This window comes from Pleurodeles waltl, chromosome 6 (genome assembly GCF_031143425.1).
Source record: "Pleurodeles waltl isolate 20211129_DDA chromosome 6, aPleWal1.hap1.20221129, whole genome shotgun sequence".
In the NCBI taxonomy this organism is placed as follows: domain Eukaryota; kingdom Metazoa; phylum Chordata; class Amphibia; order Caudata; family Salamandridae; genus Pleurodeles; species Pleurodeles waltl.
Window position 1 is genome coordinate 763,701,937 of NC_090445.1, and position 21,191 is coordinate 763,723,127.

Below are 21,191 nucleotides of genomic sequence, written 5' to 3' on the forward strand. Positions count from 1 at the left end.
AGACATAATAGCCATTTAACCTTGCCTTAACCGCAATGATCTTTTGCTGGAGTTCCTGATCATCCTGTCTCTCCCTGATCACTTGCATGTGCTGCACTTCAAGATCATACAGTTCCGCATAGAGAAGGGTAATCTTGTTAGCCTGCTGCCTTTTATTATGAAAACCAAAGCAGATGGTCTCCACCCCAATCTGTCTTTTAGAGCATACCACAGAGCACCCTCATGGGCACTTTGTCTATTATTAGCCATTTACTCATCCAACCATCTTCTTATATGCTCCACATAGTCTGCATTCAACAGTAATTTCCTATCAAATTAGCTTTGTGTCTTTTTTGCCCTCATATTAGCAATCTCTAGAATAAGGGGATTATGATCTGTGAAGACCCCTGGAAGTCTCTTAATGCTAGCCTTACCAACCAAAGCAGATGATGTTAACAAATAGTCTAACCACACCTATTTCTCGTGTGGATGCATGAAATATGTATAGCCCAGATCTTGGGCTTTGAGCCTGGTCCATGCATTTCTCAGTCTGTGATCCTCCAGTAGCTGACAAATAGGTCCAAATACCTGGGGCTTCTTTTCCACTAAATTGTCCTGGATACACAAACATCTAGTTTATTTCCATATGAATATTCGGGGCCCACAGACTACCAAAGGGGTTTGCCAAGAAACCAATTCTAAGTCCAAGCTCTCAATAACTGCACCCTCATTTGAATTAGAGCCATAGATAGAACAGATAGTGAGGTTTATACCCCCAATTTGACATTCCATTATAACTCATCTACTAGGGACCACTTAACTAGTAGTAGGCCATTTCTTGTCACAATTGCGACCCCCTCGTGGAAGAACCATGTGAGGTACAGACCAGAAGGGTATACCCCCTTATCCTGAGCCAAGCTTACTTGGCCCATGGTATATATGTCTCTTTCTCACATACGATGGCAGCTTTAAATGATCTGAACATGTCTGCAACGTTCTGTCTTTTGGGCCTATCGTTCAACCTACATACATTAGCTGTGCAAATGCACAATGTTGTTATCTTGCATCATTCATAATCATCAGTTTGCTTACGGTGCCCACCATGCAATCTTGTTGCACCCCCCTTCATATGATTAGTGTAGAAGCCACACAATGTAGGATTAACATTTCAATCCAGTACATAGCAATATTTCTCCAAATTACCCCCCTTTGCGGAACCCCAACCCCTCGGCCATGCTCCCCATCCGCCTCCCACCTCCCTCATTCTCTCCTTCTTCTGCCTACCCATCCTAACCCCCACTCCCAGACCCTCATGTCCCCATGCCCCACCCACCTTAGTGAAGCATTCAGACCCTTGTTGGTCTGATTGATGTTTTGTGCGTCCTCCACTCTGGCCAGAGCCAAATCACATCAAAGAATTTTACTGCTCACCATAATGTCTCCTTAACCAAATAAACAGCCACGAAAAAAAAAGAAGAGACAAGCAAACTTTAACAAACACAACACCAAAAACAAAAGCTAGAAGAAAAAAAATAAAGACAAACCACAGATCAGAATAGTGGGGATTGGAGTCAAGAATGAACACTAACACTCTCCCCATTTCCATCCCACATTTCTTACATCCAATCCCCTCCTCCACCAGATTTAGTTACTTCTACGTTCGCTCTGGCATATTCACAGCCCCTCTATCAGGAAAGCTCCCCATGGACCCTACCGCAGAACAACTAGATCCTTCATCCATTATAGAGGGTTTTCACATCTGAGACCATTAAGTCATTTCCTCCAAAAATTCTTTAGCCTTGATTTGAGAGTTAAACACACATGTCTTTTCACCCCTAATAACTTTGCTCCATTTATCAGATAAGCTAGTGCTTCTTTGTCCTGGAAAGGTTTAATCAATTGTCAAAGCTTCCAGTGCCTGTCCACCGTTACATGGCAGAAATCAGGTATTAAAAAAAGAGCAGCCATGGACACTTTGTTTGGAGTCTGGTCAGACCTTCTCGTACACAGGCTGCCTTAGGAGAAAATTCCTGAAAAAGACCAGGGTTGCTGTAGGTTCCTCTGAATCATGATCACGTTGCTTTCTCATTAAAGGGAACCTATGAGCCTTCTGGATTTCTATGAACTACCTTGTATCGTCCCCCTCAAAGCCTTTATCAATCCCTAGTGGTCTCAAACTATTACACCTTTGCTGAATTTTCAAAGTATTCCAGTTTTCATTGTGTTTCCCTAAGTTGTGATTCATGGGCCTCTGCTTGTTCCTTGATAGTCGCTATGTCCATCTCTGCTGTCATCACTGTGTCCTCCAGGGTAGTCATTTGCTTTGAAATCTCCAAACACGTTTTAGTCAGTTTCCCAAATTGCCCCTGCAGTTTACTGGTGGTGCCTTGGGTCCGGCAGCCGTTGGCCCTTATCTCTTCTCTATGCACCATAATACTGTGGTATATAACCTCTAGAATTGGTGCCTGTGTAGGCTGGCCCTGGCCCTGTGTTGACAGATCCTGGGGGCCTAAGTTGCCACCTAAAATCTGTGCATCAGAATAGTCCTATTTCATGCCACCTTCCATTGTTGCCACATTTACCTTCTGACTTTCTGATTGTATGATGAGCACTTCTAGCCTGAGTTTCACTTACATTGCTCAGCAAGATGCCACTGAGGTTCCCCCAGAGGTATCCCTAACTGATAATGAGAAAAAAGGCTCAACCATTTCTAGGTCTGAACCCCATTACCAGGGACCAGCAGCTCCACTCACACAGTCTCCCTGCTCCCCCTTACAGGGTTGGCTAGGCCTCACACCACCTGGACAGGCTTCTGTTGAGGAGCTCTCACTCCATGTTTCTCAGCTCCCTTATCGGTGCGTAGTAACAGTTCTGCCCTCCCTGTGCCCCTCTCATGCCTTCTGCTGGTTTAAGATTGACCTGGTGGGGAGCAGATCCAGGTAAAGCAACATAACCAGAATGCTCATGTGGGAAAATAGCTAAATCTGTACCTGGAGATAAAGATGAATCAGTTCCATGGATTGTTCCTTTGTCTGTTTTGCCACATAGCAGGGCATTTCCAGTTAGGTTACCTCCTCCATCTTCCTGAGGGAATCCTTCACCCCCAACTGCCTCTTGGGTGCACAATATTGATCTTTGCTCACCCACTGGTTTGCCCAGAAAATCCAATATCGTTGCCCCTGGAAGTGCAGGTGAAGGGGGGAGCAGGCCATGTTCATTTTCCCACTCCTATCGTCTTTCTCCCTCTTCACATTTCAAGAGGCACCACTTCAACTGCTTCCACCAGATTTTCCTCACCTTGTGCTGTGAGTAGTACTGGGGTCAGTCCCGCCTTCTATTGTCAGGGAGGCCAGAGAACCCCCGATTTTGCACTCAAGGCTCTTACCATTTTAGGGGCCATATACAGGAGAGCTGACTTTCTCTAGCATGCAGCTCTCAGCTCCCGCTCCGTCCGTCCAGCCACCAGTGTGCGCCATGACCGCCTAGCAGCTACTGCAACCAAATCAACCATCCCAAATTCCATGATCGAAGTGAAGCACAAAAAATAAACAATGTACTACCCAGGCACATTTCCCAGCAATGCCTGGTCGGTGAGAGCCACCACTTTGGCAGTTTAGTCAAGCTAACTCTGGTCAGGAGGGAGAGGACTACGCATGGCTGTCTCACGCAGCTGCCATCTTGCTTCACAGTTTGGGATTCACTATTGATTGGTTCCCCACAGTAATGCAAAGTTGAGCTATGCTCGGCATTGTATTACTTTGTATCAAGGGGACGTTCCATGGGTAGTACATGGGCATTACCATGCACCCACCCATTGGTTTTGACACAAATCTTTATCTACAAAAATTGGTGAGCAGGCATATGTGGCAAAATTTTACACCTCAAGGCTGACATAACGAGAAGTAAAAAATATTCCTAACAGAATGCATGCACTCTTGCACTATGGTGCAGCTGTTTATGGATCGGCAAACGGTGGCCTAAAGTAGACCACCAGTGCAGGGAAAGAAGAACACTGTTCTGCTCTCTCCCTCTCTTGCAAAACAGTGCAGCAACTTTGGTTGCTGCTCTGTGTTATGTAACATCTTTGTAAATCTGGGCCTAAGGGTGAGAGATGTGCCCATGAAGAAGGGAGCAACATCACATTTCCAAATGCTAGAAGAGAAAGTAGGAGTGGACACCAGGATCTGTGATGCATATCCGGAAGGCACAATTAGAAAACAAGAGGTGAGAAACATGTGCAGAGAGTAGAAGCAAGCACAAGATGTAGAGGCATGTGTTTAGAGTAGCCGGAGGACTGGACACTGGTAAGTCAACATTTACCACTAATCATCCCCATCCCCCGGATGTCCCTGCCCACTTGCAAACTGATGCCCCTGCAGAGTTCTATCAGGGGATGATGTCAGGATTCGAGTAAGGTCTTGGACTGTGCCCTGTGGCCATGTGGGCCCTTAGTACATTGAACTGGGCATTGCCCTTTGTGTACATTTTTTTATATATGTTTTTCGTACAATTGGTTTACATGGCAGCCGTTTATATCAATACATTCTCATTATTGCATTCTTGTTGTCCTTGCAGTATTCTCGACTGCAGATGGTTGTGTGTATGGTGTGTGTCTAGTGTGTGTTGTGCGAGTGTGTCTCACTCTCATTTTCCTCCATCCCTCCTGTGTGTGCTAGGCGGCTGTACTCACTGTCGTCGTCTTCGTCGGCGTTGGTGTTTCAGGTGGAGCATGACGTAGATGAGCATCGGGAAGACTTGCAGTTCCGGTTCTATGGCGCTGTTGCTCTTCCCTGTGTCTCTGATGGTGAGTCTTTGCTCTTCTGTGATGTGTTTCCTCCAGGTTTTTGATGGCATTGGTACCGCCCCGGAAATCGTGGCGGATGGGAGGGTCAAAATGTGGTGGGTGGTACCTTGCCTTCCGTCTGGCAGTTGTTGGCTACCACCGCGGTCAGTGTTGTTAACGCCCTGGTGATTGGTTTGGGACATTGGCTGTCTATAGGAGTTTTCTCCGCTATGGTCATAATTTGACAGTAATTACCGCCAGCCTGTTGCCGGTATTACTGCCACTTTATCCAGGGCCATAATGAGGGCCTTAGTGTTTTGTGCCTTTTGGCATTATAGCCATCTATGCCTTTGCCACATACAGAATACAAATACTAACCTCCCCTAATTCGTTGGGTTTCCCCCTTTACCTACTACATGCTTTGGCAAAGATTTATTATACAAACTGCTAGTATTTGCTCGTCAGTCAGTTGAAGGTGAAAATGGAATAGACATTTTCTCGAGCATTATCTATAAATTTCATAGCTTTGTAAAAGTTAAAACCGAATGAATGATGGTGATCTTTTTACTTTTCCAGCAAGATAAAAAAGTTATCAAAGCCTATTTTTAGGTGAAGATCCACATGCGCAGAAAATTGACAACCTACATGTTTTAACTGAATTTTGTGAGAAGGCATGAAGAAAGACGCAGGAATTTCCTAGTAACCTCTAAAAGTCTAGTTTATTCTGAAAACAGGACCCACGACTGAACTCCAGCACAAAAGACTCCAAACTGATCCAGAGCACCAATACTTCCTAGAATTGCTATTTATGACACATAGGTGACATACCTAAATGATATGCACTGCAAGAATTAGGTAAGCGTAAAAGAGAAATGTTTTGTAACTTTGTAAGCTCCTAATCAGTTGGCACTGCTATGTACAGTATTAGCAACCAGGAAAAAAACTGGCATAAGAAGCACTATATTAATTTAAAATTAATATCATAAGCTGTTTTAAATCAGAGAATACATCTTGGAGGTGAACTGAACCACCAATTGATGCAGATTTCCAGACCACGAACTGCCCACTTAACTAGTCTCATGTACTTTATACAGGATAACCGGGAGCTGGTTAACAACGAGTATTCTGGCATTGCTGAGGCCTACAAAACAAGTATTTGAAGATTACTTTGTGGTAATTCGAATTTCCTTACCTCAGATTGAGTTCCACAGTACGATTTGTTTCTGGGTGATAAATCCGGAATTGTGAACTGATAGTACCCGGATTCAACGATCCCATTGTAGCAAATCCCTCCGAGAGCCAGCTGGTGGATTTCCCATCCATAAGCACATTCAGGAATTTTGGCAGTGATAGACTTGGGATAGCAGTGTACCATGATGACATCTAAATGGCAAATAAAATACATGCTTAAATTATGTTAAAAGAGTAACTAACACAAGACTGCAACACCTTCCATCTCACAATATTTTCACAATTTTGTAACAGTGTGTGCACTCTATAGTTTGTCTAAAACCTGGCAAATTGTTGGAAGTGACCATCTATTTTGTGGTATTTCCCCAGATCTTTGCCTTCACTACCCCATTTTTGCTGAAGCTCTTTTTGTTGGCTCTGCGCACTTTAATCCTGCTAGCCAAGGACAAGTAGCTTGTGCTGTCCTTTCTAAGCATGGTAAAATTGGTATCTCCACAAATGGTACATTTAATTTACATAAATGTTCCTAGTATGCGGTACTGCATGTACCCAGAGACAGTAAATTAAATGCTACAAGGAGGCTGTAGCACACATTGAGCCACCCACTTAACTAGCACTGCAAAACATGTCTCCGATCTGCCACTGCAGCCTGTGTTTGCAGTTTGAAACTGCCATTTCAACCTGGCAAAATATACCTTTTGCCAGGACAAAACCTTTTAACTCAATTACTTATAAATCCCCTCTGTGGTAGGTCCTACAGGCTCATAGGGCAAGGTACATGGTATTTAAAAAGTAGAACATGTGGTTTTACAAGTCCTGGCAGTGGATATTCCTCAAAGTCGTTTTTCCCTGCAGCAATGCTGGCTCTTCCACAGACTAACACTGGGTTACCTTATTAGATTCAATAAGTGATCATTTCAGTTTGGAACCAGATAAAGAAATATTTTGATTCATTTAATTTGTAATTTAAAATCTTCTTTCATGGTAAATACTTTTTAATGATAAACTTGGATTTTAAATAACTATTTTGAAAATGCCATTTTTAGAAAGTTAGCATTTTTCTGCTTAAACCAAATGTATCTTCCTACCAGTGTCCAGAGTCATATGACAGTTAAAGACTCTCCTGTTATATGAAGTGTATTCCTTCCAGACAAGGGGCAAAAAGGGCCTGGGTGTGGGGAAGAGTGTTCCCCTGCTGATCAGGATAGCCTGGGAGTTTTGCTACAACCTTCCTGGACTTCAACGGGTAGTCTGAGGGCTGTAACACCACCTTCCTGACTTTGGAACATGCCCGCCAAGTTGTTACCAAATGCAGTCTACACCTGGGCCTTGCTGTCCTTTATTTCCCTAGATAAATTGGAGCCAAACCCAGGGAAAAATGGAGGACTGACCAGAACCAGTTTAGGGGTAGGCAAAGGGAGTATCCCCCACATAAAAGCTGGCACTGGGTATAAACGTGACACCTTCAGGACTTCTCATCAGAACACTCCTTCAACTGTGGAGACTTAAAGGACTTCAGCAACAAATTGTCAAGTAGTGACTCCCCCAATCCAATCTGCAGCATGACCTCTCGTTATCTCTTTGACGAAAGCTTCTTTTGTGAATATTGGACTGAGTTAAATGGTAAAATCTTTCCACCAAGACAAACCTGGTCCCTGAATACGACTGACGCTCCATCTTGGTCGGCCTTAACTTTGACTTCAACCCAGTCCAGTGCAACCAGATAACCGTGATTGGCTGTTTGTGCTTCTTCAAGCTATTTCCACTGAAACCTTTCAAAATTCACATCTCCGGTTATACTCATTGGATTTTTGTCACTTTGCTGTAATTGTATTTATCAACATTTAATCCATATTTTAAATTGGTTGGGATTTTTCTTTTGTTATGTTTTCACTTTATCAATGGTTGAGTGCTGCATAAATACTTTACACATTGCGTGCAACTACGTTAATTCTGTTTTTGTGCCAAGCTACCAGAGGGTTAAGCACAGGTTTATTTAATGACTTTTGTGGTTTACCCTTATAGATATTATGTTTATTACTTACTTGATTGGGACACTCATCTCTCTCACCTAACAACCCATTTTGTTACACAAATGTTTTTAGGTAACTGAGGTTTTCCGAAATTCAGTTCAACTATGAATGTAGTAATTTGCAAAAAAATACCTTGTGAAACATTGATCATAACTGTTTTAACCGGATATACTCATACAGTACTTAGCACATAAATAGGAAAGTAGCAGCAATGCCTTAATGTTGCTTTTTTAAATTCAGGAAGTCCTTCAAAATGCAGTTAATAAGGCAGTTGTGTTTTATTTGCGGTAAACCAGGAGCAAATATGCACAGTAAAAAAGATAGGTGAAAGATCAGCGGAGTGAAGAAATCAAAAATAGAAGTATATAATAGTATTGATTTCCATTTTGAATTATGGCCTTCTAGGTGAAAATTGACAGTATGATTATGCTTATGATAATATGCATCAAACAGATAACAACTTAATTTCTACCTATACCACAATAGTCAACATCAGTGCCACAAAATTTCACCATTATCGATTAAGATCTCATACATACACACTTAGCACAAAAAACACACCTACCCCCATTAAAGCAACCACAATCACAAACAAAAATAGTCTAATTAAATTAACTGCAAGTGTGTTTGTTTTAGACAGCTTGCAATGAATTTGTATAGGAAAAGGAGCACAGATGGAGTGTGAGGTGAACTGAGCGCTGGAGAAATTTCTTGTTTCATTCATTCAATTACATTGAACAACCAATTTATATTCTCTTGTTCTAAAGGTTGAAGTACACTTTAAAAAGAACTTTAGAACATAAATAAACAAAAATGTAAAATAGATTTTTTAAAACACAGGCCTGTGATTTTCATGGAGCCTTTGTGTTGTCCTTGCAGCATGCAAGGTGAAACAAGAACAACTCAAAGTCTTAAGTAATATTTACAAAGCCATGAAAGGCCTGATTTGTGTGGTCTTGCATAACTTTGTAGAGAAATGTAACACAAAACAGCTGCTTATGCTGCATTATCTTACATTTCAACCTGGGAGGCATTCCATGGATGGAGTATGGGCATTCCCACACATCGACCCATGGAATTGGGTGTATTCTCAGATTTAAAAAGACTTGTAAACCTAGGGATGCATCAAAATGCTAGGCCTTCCAAACTGAAGCACAACAAAATAAATATCTTTATTTATCCTTGTAATATATTCTTTACACATGAACTGCTTTCTGCAGCACTTACAGAAAGAGGTGGAAGTGGAATCGCCATCAGCTTGCTGCTGATCATCCTGCTCCTGAGGTTGAAAGCGTGGTGGGGACAGCAGTCCATTGGTGCTCTTGGGTGGACTGAGTTCATGATGGCTGTGATGTTTTGTGTGGTGAGCGGGTCCCAGGTGATGCAAAAGTGGTCACAGATAGCATTGGGGTTTGCATCCATGGGAGTGAGGAGGCTTAGCGTGTTGGCGGTGGTGGGTGGAGTTCAAAGTTTTTGTAGATGGTGAAGACCTTGTGGTGGAAGAAGTCCACCAGGGTTTCGCAGAGTTCTTGAGAAGGTTTGATTATGTTTTTGGTAATCAAGGGTTTGGAAAACTCTCTGACAATGTTTAAGAGTTCATTAGAGTGGATAGTGCTGGCTTTGATGCGATTGGCCAAGTCACTCCTCTTCATCTCTTTCAGTAGTTGGTGGTATTTGCTGGGGGATGGCTTGAAGGTGGTTCTGTCTGTGGCGTCCTTGCTAGTGCACCATTTCCTTTCTAATTGCTTGCAGTTGCATTTTGCAGCTCTCAGTTCCTTTGTGTACTGTACTGACCGGAGGGTCTTTTGAGATTGAAGGGCTTTATGGGGGGTGACTCTGTCAGTGCAATCGGTGATCCAGATAGAAAAACAATTGACAGCCTGTTCTAGGTTGGTTGCAGTGTCAGGGAAAGATGTGTTGAGGGTGTTGATCCACTGGATCGCTGATACGTTTTTCTAGCTGTGGTGTGAGGTGCTGGGAGGCTTGGCGGTGGCAGCGGGGGATCCTGTGGTTGTGAAGTGGATGATGGTGTGGTCTCTCCTGTCGAGGTGAGCTTGGTATCATGGCCATACCTGACTCTGTCACTGGCCGTGAAGATGGGGTCAAGCATGTGTCCTGCATAGTGTGTGGGGTAGCTGACTAGTTGTGTGAGGCTGATGTTGTTTGTGCTATCGAGGATGTTGGCAGTGTTGGTGTTGTTGAGGTCATCAAGGTGAAAATTGAGGTCTCCAAGAAAGATTTAGTTTTTGGAGTCAGTGATGACTGGGTCGAATAATTTGGTAATGGTGGTGAAAAAACTGGGGGGTGGTCCTGGAAGTCTGTAGGCAAGGGTGCCTCTGATGGTGATTTTGCCATTGATTCAGAGTTGGATATTGAAGTGTTCCATGATTGGGGTGGATTCATCTGCAGTGGTGGTGCAGTGGATCAAAAAACCTTCTTCTGACCCCAGAACTTCCACCCCATCTCTCTGATCCCCTTTCCTGCCAAGTCCTCGAAAAGGCCATCAATCCCAAATTATAGAACACCTGGAGATCAGCAATCTTCTGGACTCCTTCCAATTCGATTCCGCACCAACCACAGCACCAAAACCTCCATGATCACTGCCACTAATGGCCTCAGACCCCTGCTTGACCAGGGAGAAACAGCAGCCCTGATCCGCCTTGAGCTCTCAGCAGCATTTGACACCATATCCCATGACACCATTGACAAGAGGCTTCATCACATCAGAATCCAAAGAGAGTATCTCAAATGGATCACATCCTTCCTCACCCAGAGAATCCGTTCACCACATTTCCACGCGAAACACAAGAACATTGTGTGTGGCACTTCTTAAGGCTCAGCCCTACTCTGTTTAACATATACATGAACCCCTTGGCCAGCATCATCAGAACCCTCAGAATGAACATCATAGCTTACGCAGATGACACCCAGCTCATCCTCTCAATATCTGAAGAACCCTCCATGACGAAGGCCAACTTCCTCAGTGTCATGACAGATATTGCCAACGGGATGAGTAACAACTGCCTAAAATTCAACAGACCACCGTGGAATGACTCCTGGTGGCCTACCAAACTAGGACCAGCATTCTCTCTAACAGGCTATGCTTCCAGCCTTGACATCATCCTGGGCAGGAGGCTCACCACAACAAAACAGACCAACACAATCTCTTCCACTTGCTGCCTTACTCTTCGCATGCTCTGTAAGATCTATAAATGGCTCCCCATCCACACCAGACAACGGTCACTCAAGTCCTAGTCACCAGCTGGCTGGACTACAGCAATGCACTCTACATAGAAATCACCTCACACATCTTGAAAAGTCTACAGACCATACAGAATTCAGCAGCCAGACTCAGCCTCGACTTCCCCAAATGGACCCACACCACCCCACCTCAAGAAGCTCCACTGGCTCCCCATTTGGAAGGAATGTCAACTTAAGATGCTGATCAACACCTACAAGGTCCTTCACAATCAAGGACAAGCATATTTCAAACACCGTCTGAACTTCCACCAACCCTCCAGACACCTGTGCTCTGCTTTCTTCTTCCTTGCACACACACCTTTATCCACCAAAGCAACAGTGGAGGACACTTCTTCTCCTACCTCACAGCAAAATCTTGGAACTACTTCCCCCTTCACCTATGGACCTCATCCTCTCTTCTGGAATTCAGGAAAGGAATCAAGACCTGGCTGTTCAATTGAACCCCTTAGCAGTTATGTTCTCAGTGCCTGGATACCATCTCAGTGATTAGCTACGCTCTTTCAATCCATTTGATTGATTGAAAATGTCTCTAAGGATTGTTTTTGTGCAGGAAAGTATACCTTCTTGCACAAAAACAACCCTGCCTGTAACACAGGCAACCTTGAACATTTGTGCAAGAGTGCCTGTGTTGGCGCTAGGCTGCACACAGTGGGCCAGCGAAAGGGCTGAGCAGAAATGCTCCTTATCTTTGTAACTATGGAGCATTTCTGCACTCTCTCTTTTACACAACACACTGCAGCAACTTTGCTTGTAGTCCTGCGAGCGTGAAAGAACTATTCCTGACACCTCTTGCAAATTTTCTAAATATAACTGGACCATGGAAAAAATAAAGCAAACAAAATGCAGGGCCGACTCATATTTTGTTGGTAGATTTTGGAGTTCCTATAATTTAGGATCTCAGCTCTTAAATTGCTTTTGTATCTTGATGAACAAAATTTACTCTAAATGGCCAATTTTACAGCTAAAAAACAAATTAACTCATGAAAGATCTTCATGCAGAGGCTTGTTAAATAAGCCAAGTTTGCCACCACAACAATCAGTACCAGTTTCAAAGAGCACCAGAAAGTGTTTAAGTCGAGGGCCATTGCCATTGAGAAAAATCATCAACTGTGACACTCCTCTATTGGCTGTGCCTGTGCACAATAACATTTGTGACAAACTAATCTACTTTACATGAAATTCCTCTGCTGCTATGGGAAGCGGTTGAGAATAGAGAAGGAGTGACGGAGCTGAACAGTAATGGAAGAAACGCAAGAGGGGGTCAGTGAAGGGAGACAAGGTGAGAGCCAGGAGAGTTGAACAGTGTCAGAAGGTAGACACAGATGTGAGACAGGAACACTGACAGATGAAGGAAAATGAAGGGAAGAGGTAGACAGTGACATGAAAGATGTGGACAATGATGGGAGAGTGATAGTGAACATAGAGTACAGTAGTGACAGGAGAATGTGCTGCTGGCACAAAAACATGAACAGAGACAATAGAGTGTTCTATGAAGGGCACTGACAGGTGAAAAGGGGACAATCAGAAGAGGAAAATATAAATAAAGTAAAGTAAGAGCCAAGCGGAAGAGCACTGCCCAGTATCCCTCATGCCTCAATTCAAATCTGACTGCGCAGTTTAATTAATAAAACTTCCTCTCGTCATCATTTGCGGTCTGCATTTTATCGTATCCCTGAAACACATTTTTATGTGGGACCCAACACAAATAAATTTTTTGCTAGTGGAACTCTCCATTACAAAGCATGAGTACCTCTGATATAGAACAAACAATCAGTATTCTGAAATAACAGTGCCACACGCGCACTGTCAGTCTAATCCACTTTTTGACCCAGTTCCAAAAGCGATGCTTCTCTTCATTGTCCTAGCCCCTTAATATACCTCTGTAAAAAATAGTTGTCCAGAGAGTTTCATTTTTGATTTATGTTTTTGTATCATTACAGAAGTACTTTTCCTTGGGTAGACATTAGTTATCCGGGCCAATTTTCTCTGGATGACATTTTTAAAAATGGCAGATGTGTTGCATTGATGATGTAATATTTCAAGAACCATGAGACCTATATACTTCATTTTGGTGTCAAAACATAGGTTTTGGGGGTCAAGAAAACTTATAGAGTCATAAAAAAAACTCCTCAGAGCAACCCTTCCACCATTTTCCACAATGGCAGCTCTATAATGATGTGTTTTAGCCATCATATTCGTCATTTATTTTAACTTTGTCTTTGTTTCAGGTTTTCCATTGTTTCAAATGCATAAACATGAGTGAAGCAGGTGGGCTTTACATCCTGATAGAGTGCTGCTAACTACAAAATTTGAGGACTCCTTCAACAAAGAAATATGTGTCATATGCCAAACTAGCCTTAAAGAAAAGCTAACATCAACTGTGGCTGGACAGAAGAAAGTTTGAGGTGCTGCAAAAATATGGCAAGACGAAGTTCACAAAAGATTGAAACTGATGGGTGAAGAGGATAAAATATTTTATCATTGGACCAACAAGTGCTACAAGTCGTATACAATGGTAAAAACCTGGAAATAAATGTAAAAAAATAGCAGAAACCAGTGAACCACAACAAGAATCCAAGGGCCAGATGTATCAAGCCTTTTTGCATTCGCAAATGGTGCAAATGCCCGTTTGCGAATGCAAAAATGCCTTTCAGTATTTATGAAAGGCATTCACAACGCAAATTTAAGTAATCGCTAAAATAGCGATTCCTTAAATTTGCGAGCCTGTTTAGAGAATCGCAAATTGTGATTCTCTAAATAAGAAATCGCAAATAAGGAATCCTTATTTGCGATTTCTAAACCACATGTAACAAGCAATTCCTTAATGCGAATTGGGCATTAAGGAATCGTTATTACCACCAAGTTGAACTTGGTGGTAACCATGTGCAAATTTTTAAAATGCATTAAAAATGCATTTTTAAAATTGACATATAATGCACACATGCCCCTTTGGCATGTGTGCGCCTTACATGTCCTTAAAAAACTTCTTGGGGTGCAGCAGAGGGGGCCTTAGGCCCCCAGCACCCTGGGGTTTGTATTTCCCAAATTTGTGAATTCCAGTTAGGAATTCGCAATTTGGGAAATGCAAAAAATTCGCAAATATGGGTCTACAGGCCCATAGGTGCGAATGGGGTCGGTATCGCAATTTGTGATTCGGTTATAGTACTTGCGATTTTTAAGAAATCGCTATTACCGAATCGCAAATATGATACTTTGCATTTTGCGAATCAGAAATAGCGATTTTCTTAAAAATCGCTATTTCTGAATCGCAAATGCCTTTTTTGTTACATCTGGCCCCAAGTCTTCTGAGAAATGATGACAACCAAACCCTATACCCATCCACTTAGAAGATTAATGGCTACCCCTTGTCCACCTCCAACAACTGATCAGAAAGCAGTGGATCTTCAATGTGTTATCTGTGGTTTAGCCAGAACAAGGGCTAAAGGGATTGATGAAAGAACAAAGTCCAGAGCATGTGAATCTAAAAGGGCAAACATGTTTTTATCTGCAGCTAGTTTCTCCCAAGATGAAATTTTCAGCCGAGTAGCTGATCTAAACAGCGATATAAATATAGCTGTAGCGGGTTGTATGCCCACCCAAACTGCATGCATGTATACATTCGAAAATATGAATGTACAATGAGCCTCCAAGAGCAACGTAACCACCAGCCTTCAGTTAAGTTTTGCACTCTTTGAAAAAGCAAATTAAGTTTTAAAGCCACTCTTGAGTGCTGGCTATGGGTTCACACTAAGTGATTTGAGAGGAGTAATGGTCAACATTGATGAACTGCACTTATCCATAATAATGAAATGAAGATTTTTCTTTTGGGAATGTACAATAACAGAATTAGCTTTTGTCAGTTTAACAAGAAGAATGAGCCAATTCTGGTGTTCTCAGCTGATTTGACTCCTGAAGTTCTTGTTGCCAAAATAAGATCACAGCGTGCAGTAAAATCCAAATTATCCTGTGCCTACCCTCTAGTAGTTTGGCACTGAGCAGTCAGGCTTAACTTAGAAGGCAATGTGTAACGTATTTGTGCAATAAATCATGCAATAACACAGTGAAAACACCATAAAAAGGCACCACACAGATTTATTAAAATATAGGCTTTATCTGATTAAATTAAGGTCAAAACGATCAAGATTTTATAATCACAAGTTGAAATATCACTTTTGTAATGATAATAAGAGTCTTAAGTTTTTAAAATCAACAATTGTCTCTTGCAAGCACAAAGTACCTAGTCTGCATCACAATTACGTGCACGAGGACTGCAGAGGAGGAGATGCATGGAAAAAGGTATGTGTGCGACAGATTTGCGGGTGCACATAGGCTATGTGTCGATTCCTTTCCACGCGGCAAGGGCTTGAATACTCTTTGCGATGCATAATCTTTTGACTCCCAGGGACGATGTGTGGAAATCCTGGGCGTGCAGGGCAAAGTCACAGCTGTTGCGTCGATCTGGTGAGTTATGCAGCACAATATCTGCTGCATGGCTGGCGCTGCATCGATTCCTCTCACAGGAAGTCGTGCTGGTCATTCCGGATCGGCGATGCATCAATCCGGTGGGATGTGCATCAAAGTTCCTGTCGCAATGTTGGTGCTGAGTCAACCTCCACTCGAGGAGCCGCGCTGCGTCGTTCTGGTTTGGCAATGCAGTGATTTTCTCACTGCTGGACAGGCTGTGTGCCAATTCCTGCAGGCTGTGCATTGATTTTTGCCGCACAAGGAGTTTCTTTGCAGAGATGAAATCTTTTTGGCCCTGAGACTTCAGGAAACAGGAGGAAAGCTCAATCCAAGCCTTGGAGAGCACTTCTCAGCAGAGCTAGAGGCCAGCAAGGCAGCAGGGCAACAGCAATGCAGCAGTCCTTTACAGTAAAGCAGTCCAGGTGAGTCCTTTCGGCAGCCAGGCAGCTTCTCTTGGCAGGTTGCAGGTTGTGGTGCAGAGTGTCTGTCCTAAGAAGTGTCTAGTTTGGTAGGGTCAGGGCCCCCATTTTATATACCCAAAAGTGCCTTTGAAGTGGGGGAGTCTTCAAAGAGTGGTTTTGAAATGCACCAGGCCCCCTTTCAATACAATCCTGTCTGCTAGGGTCCCATTAGGGGGTTTGGCATTCCTTTGTGTGAGGCAGGCCACTGTCCTTTGAAATGTAAGTGTCAGGTCCTCCACCCATCCAGCTCAGGAAGACCCATTCAGTATGCATATGTGTGCAGGTGTGACTGAGCATCCTGTGTTTGTGTTTGTCTGGGTGAAATGCACAAAGTTGTTGTCAACCAGCCCAGCCCAGACGTGGATTGGAGACAGGCTGTAAGGCACAGAAGGAGTTAAGTGCAGAGAAATGCTCACTTCATAAAAAGTAGCATTTATAAAATAATAATATTAAATCCAACCTCACCAGTCAGCAGGATTTTGTATTACCATTCTGACCATACTAAATATGACCTGTTTAACCCTTTCTCATCAGAATCTACCACTCAAACACTTTATGCGGGTAGTCCTAATGTTAGCCTATGAAAGGAGAAGGACTCACAGCAGTGTAAGACAAATTTAGGAGTTTTTCCACTCCCAGGACATATAAAACTCACACGTTTATGTCCTGTCTTTTCCCTACACAGCACCCTGCCCACTGGGTTACCTAGGACCTACCTTAGGGGTAACTTATATGTAGCAAAAGGGGAGTTTAAGGCTTGGCAAGTACCTTTAAATGTCAACTCGAATTGGCAGTGAAACTGCACACACAGGCCTTACAATGGCAGGCCTGGGACATGTTTAAGGGGCTACTTATGTGGGTGGCACAGCAGTGCTGCAGGCCCACTAGTAGCATTCAATCTACAGGTCCTGGGCACATGTTGTGCAATTTACTAGGGACTTACCAGTAGATCAAATATGCCAATTGGGTATGAATCAATGTTACCATATTGGTAAGGAAGAGTGCATATGCACCTTAGCAGTGGATAGCAGTGCTAAAGTGTGCAGAGTCCTAAAACCAGCAAAAACAGTGTCAAAAAGTGGAGGGAGACAGGCATAAAGATGGGGATGACCACCCTAAGACTGTCAGGTCTAACAGCCTGATATTGTCTTAACATTTGTGACATAATTGTTTAATATCAGCAAAGCAAAACTGTTACAAACTAAAGTTTTTCAGTTTGGAACAGAAGCTGGCATTGATGATGGCTTTGAAGATATAAGGGAAGAAGTGGAAGACAAACCCATGAACCGACAGGCTTATGCTGTGCAAATGTACTGTCTTTTCCAAATTATGCTTTATGGTTACATCACAGCAAAAATAAAACTCCGCTACACATGATGACTGCCCACACAATCTATGACAAGTGCAAAATTAGAGAGCTAATCACTTCAGTGAAAAGTAGTGGTGTATCAACAAGTTTCAATGACATAGTTTGGAGCAAGAACTTGTTAGCAGCTCAAGCTGTAAATTCTTGTGAATGCGGAAGCACACCTCTTCCAAGTCACTTTACCAGGAAAGGATTTACAATTGCTGCTCTTAATAATATTGATTTTGAATACAGCTCTTCTTTGTCTGGAACATCCAGCACACATGAAACTGCCATTGCGATTTTTCAAGACTGTACCAATGAAGTAGCTGCTGGAAAACAATCTGTGTCAGCTGTAGGCATAAACAAACAAAACAAAGTTGCAAACTTATAACCCAACTGCCTTGCCAACATGTGCAAAGTCATCAACACTTACCAGTCTACCAGAAAGTTTCACAGTGGCTGGGGACATGGATCTTCTTCTACCTGATGCTACAGTCCTTAAAGCTAACTTAACTGAATTTATCATATCACTTATTTAGTGCGGACAAAAAGATGAAGAAAAGCCAATTCCCTTGTGGGCTGGAATTCATGCTCTGTTCTCCCAGAATACTGTCCTACTGAAGAAGGTTCTGTTTTTCCAGTAATACCATCTCCAGTCACAAACTACGTAACAGTGTACACAGTTCTAAAACAATGTCCAAAATGTGCGTGCTCAGCTTGAAGACCAGCATATCCTGTCAATTTTCTGCGATTAAGGTGTTTTCCGTAGTGTAACTGACATTTTTATGAGCAATACAGTAGAATTTGATAATCTTTATCCAATGATAGGCATTTTCCACATGACAAAAGTTGTGTTGTGGTATGCAGAAAGTTATCTCAGTGGATGTGGCATACACAATGTACTTATTGAGGCTGAAATCTTTATAAGCACAACTGTCCAGTCAGTTTTGAGCAGAACTCATTATGTTTGTTTGTTACATGGTATGTTTATCATACCTGAGGCTACAGAAACATTGCGTTGGAATACTTTCTGGAACAAGACTGACAAATTAGGTTTTGCGTATCTTATCTCAGAAGTGAGCAACTCCATTCAAACGGCATACTACAAAGCCAAGCAATGTTCACTACACTCAGTTTAAAATGAGAAAACTTGAAAACCAAGCTTGTAGAGTTGGTCAAAGAATGTGAAGAAAAATCAGAACTTTGCAAGTACTGTGGAAATCTTTTACACATGATAGATCTAGTGAAAAACTTGGCACATGTGATTGGGAAGGTGATTGGGAGCTGCACATGAACACTGTGGAGTCACTGATTGCTGTGCTTCACAAATTTGATTGCATAAACTACCTGAGGTAGGGTCCTGGTATCTGGAAAGAGTGAGGAAGCTAAAAGTGGAAAAACGATACCTCTTCAGAAAATGAATCCTGAGACTTTTTGTGGTGAAACACAGAGGGGGAAGGTTCAATACTGTGGCTCCGGATATGAAGTTGGAGCAGATGAATCAGAGATCAAATAAAAGCTCCAAGTGAATTGTTGGTCAGACACGTATAAGTAAATATGTTGCTCAATGGCTGTTAGTTTACCATGAAGTCCTTTCTATTTGCAATGTTTTCAGAGAAATGACAAATTCAAAATGAATGGACCATCGTGAAACTGTAGCTCGCCACGAACTTGTGAGAAAGAGAGGGGAAAGTTTTAATAAACAAGTTGACAGCCCTCTTAATTTCATACAGCAACAAGGAAACCCCTTTGAAATGACTGAGCTAGTGTGACTGCACAACTTCATGACCAAACAACATGTGGATAACAACATAAAGACTTGTCTACTAGATGTCTTGTACATGGATCAAAAGTATACGCAGAACTGAAATAGGAGAAATTTGTATTGAAAGAGAAAATGCTGTTTGACAGAACCACTAAAACTAAACTGCCACACTTTAACTGCCATAGTGAGGGTTTTGTCCAACCAGCAGCTACAAAACAGTTTAAAAAAAAAAAAAACTTTTCCAAGCACACAGAGAGATGGATGTAGCAAAAGAAAGGTATGAATTTGTCAAGGACTGTTTGTCGCGAGATCTTGTTCCAACAAATGCATTCTTTGATGGAGGTGCTGCAACCAAAATGGTGAAGCACCACCGTGTACAAGAGCAAAAAAAAAAAAAAAACTTTCACATAAAGAATTTAAATTTTGAAAAGGTGTCCTCATTGAAAACTTCTGTTGTCATGGACTATGTCACAATTGTGAGTGGACAAGATTTCATCCTTCAAAACCTCTAAGAGGTCATTCAGGCTGTTCTACAGATCAGGCCATTCAAAGTCAGTGTGCACCTTGCATGAACTGCACATTGTCTTTGACAGTTATCTTGAACTATCTGTCAGAGAATGTGAGAGGATAGGATAAATGTCTACGAGTGGAACAATTGACCTTGCCTGCATCAAACATTTGATACCTATACCTCTGCAACTTGATAATTTCTGATCATCAACATTAAATAAGATGAACTTGGAAATGTTAACTCGCCAAACCATTGCTGATGCTTTAGTAAACACTGAATTTCCAATTATTCCCTTCGCTGCCAGGCCTTTTCCCCCTCCTGTGCCGAGCCTTTTTTGGCTATTTGGGGCAGTTCGCGCTTAGGCCCTCGTAACTTTTTGTTCACATAAGCTACCCACGCCAAATTTTCGTCCTTTTTTTTTTACATCCTATGGATTCTAGAGGTACCCAGACTTTGTGGGTTCCCCAGAAGGAGGCCAAGGAATTAGCCAGAATACAGTGAAAATGTTTTTTTTTTTTTAAATGGGAAAAAGGGGCTGCAGAAGAAGGCTTGTGGTTTGTTCACTGAAAATGGCATCAACAAAGGGTTTGTGGTGCCAAAATCACCAGGTTCCCAGCTTTCAGGAACAGGCAGACTTGAATCAGAAAACCCAATTTTTCAACACAATTTTGCCATTTTACTGGGACATACTCTGTTTTTACGATTTCTTGTGCTTTCAGCCTCCTTCCGGTCAGTGACAGAAATGGGCATGAAACCAATGCTGGATCCCAGAAACCGAAACATTTCTGAAAAGAAGACAAAATTCTGAATTCAGCAAGGGGTAATTTGTGTAGATCCTACAAGGGTTTCCTACAGCAAATAACAACTGGAAAAAATAAATGTTGAAATTGAGGTGAAAAAATCTGCAATTTATCTCTACGTTTTACTCTGTAACTTTTTCCTGCAATGTCAGATTTTTTAAAGCAATATACCGTTACGTCTGCTGGACTCTTCTGGTTGCGGGGATATATAGGGCTTGTAGGTTCATCAAGAACTCTAGGTACCCAGAGCCAATAAATGACCTGCACCCTGCCTTGGGTTTTCATTCTATACCAGGTATACAGCAATTCATTTGCTGAAATATAAAGAGTAAAAAATAGCTATCAAGAAAACCTTTGTATTTCCAAAATGGGCACAAGATAAGGTGTTGAGGAGCAGTGGTTATTTGCACATCTCTGAATTCCGGGGTGCCCATACTAGCATGTGAATTACAGGGCATTTCTCAAATAGACGTCTTTTTTACACACTCTCTTATATTTGGAAGGAAAAAATGTAGAGAAAGACAAGGGGCAATAACACTTGTTTTGCTATTCTATGTTCCCCCAAGTCTCCCGATAAAAGTGATACCTCACTTGT

General features: G+C 42.3%; 1 protein-coding gene across 1 annotated transcript in view; it reads right to left on the reverse strand.

Annotated features, from left to right (window-relative positions):
• The window catches only part of TECTB (tectorin beta), a 230,403-nt gene that overhangs the window by 184,086 nt on the left and 25,126 nt on the right, over positions 1-21,191 (reverse strand). Inside the window, exon 3 of the mRNA XM_069242215.1 lies at positions 5,955-6,145. Within this exon, the coding sequence (XP_069098316.1) occupies positions 5,955-6,145 (191 nt within the window). The remainder of the gene's footprint in view (positions 1-5,954; positions 6,146-21,191) is intronic.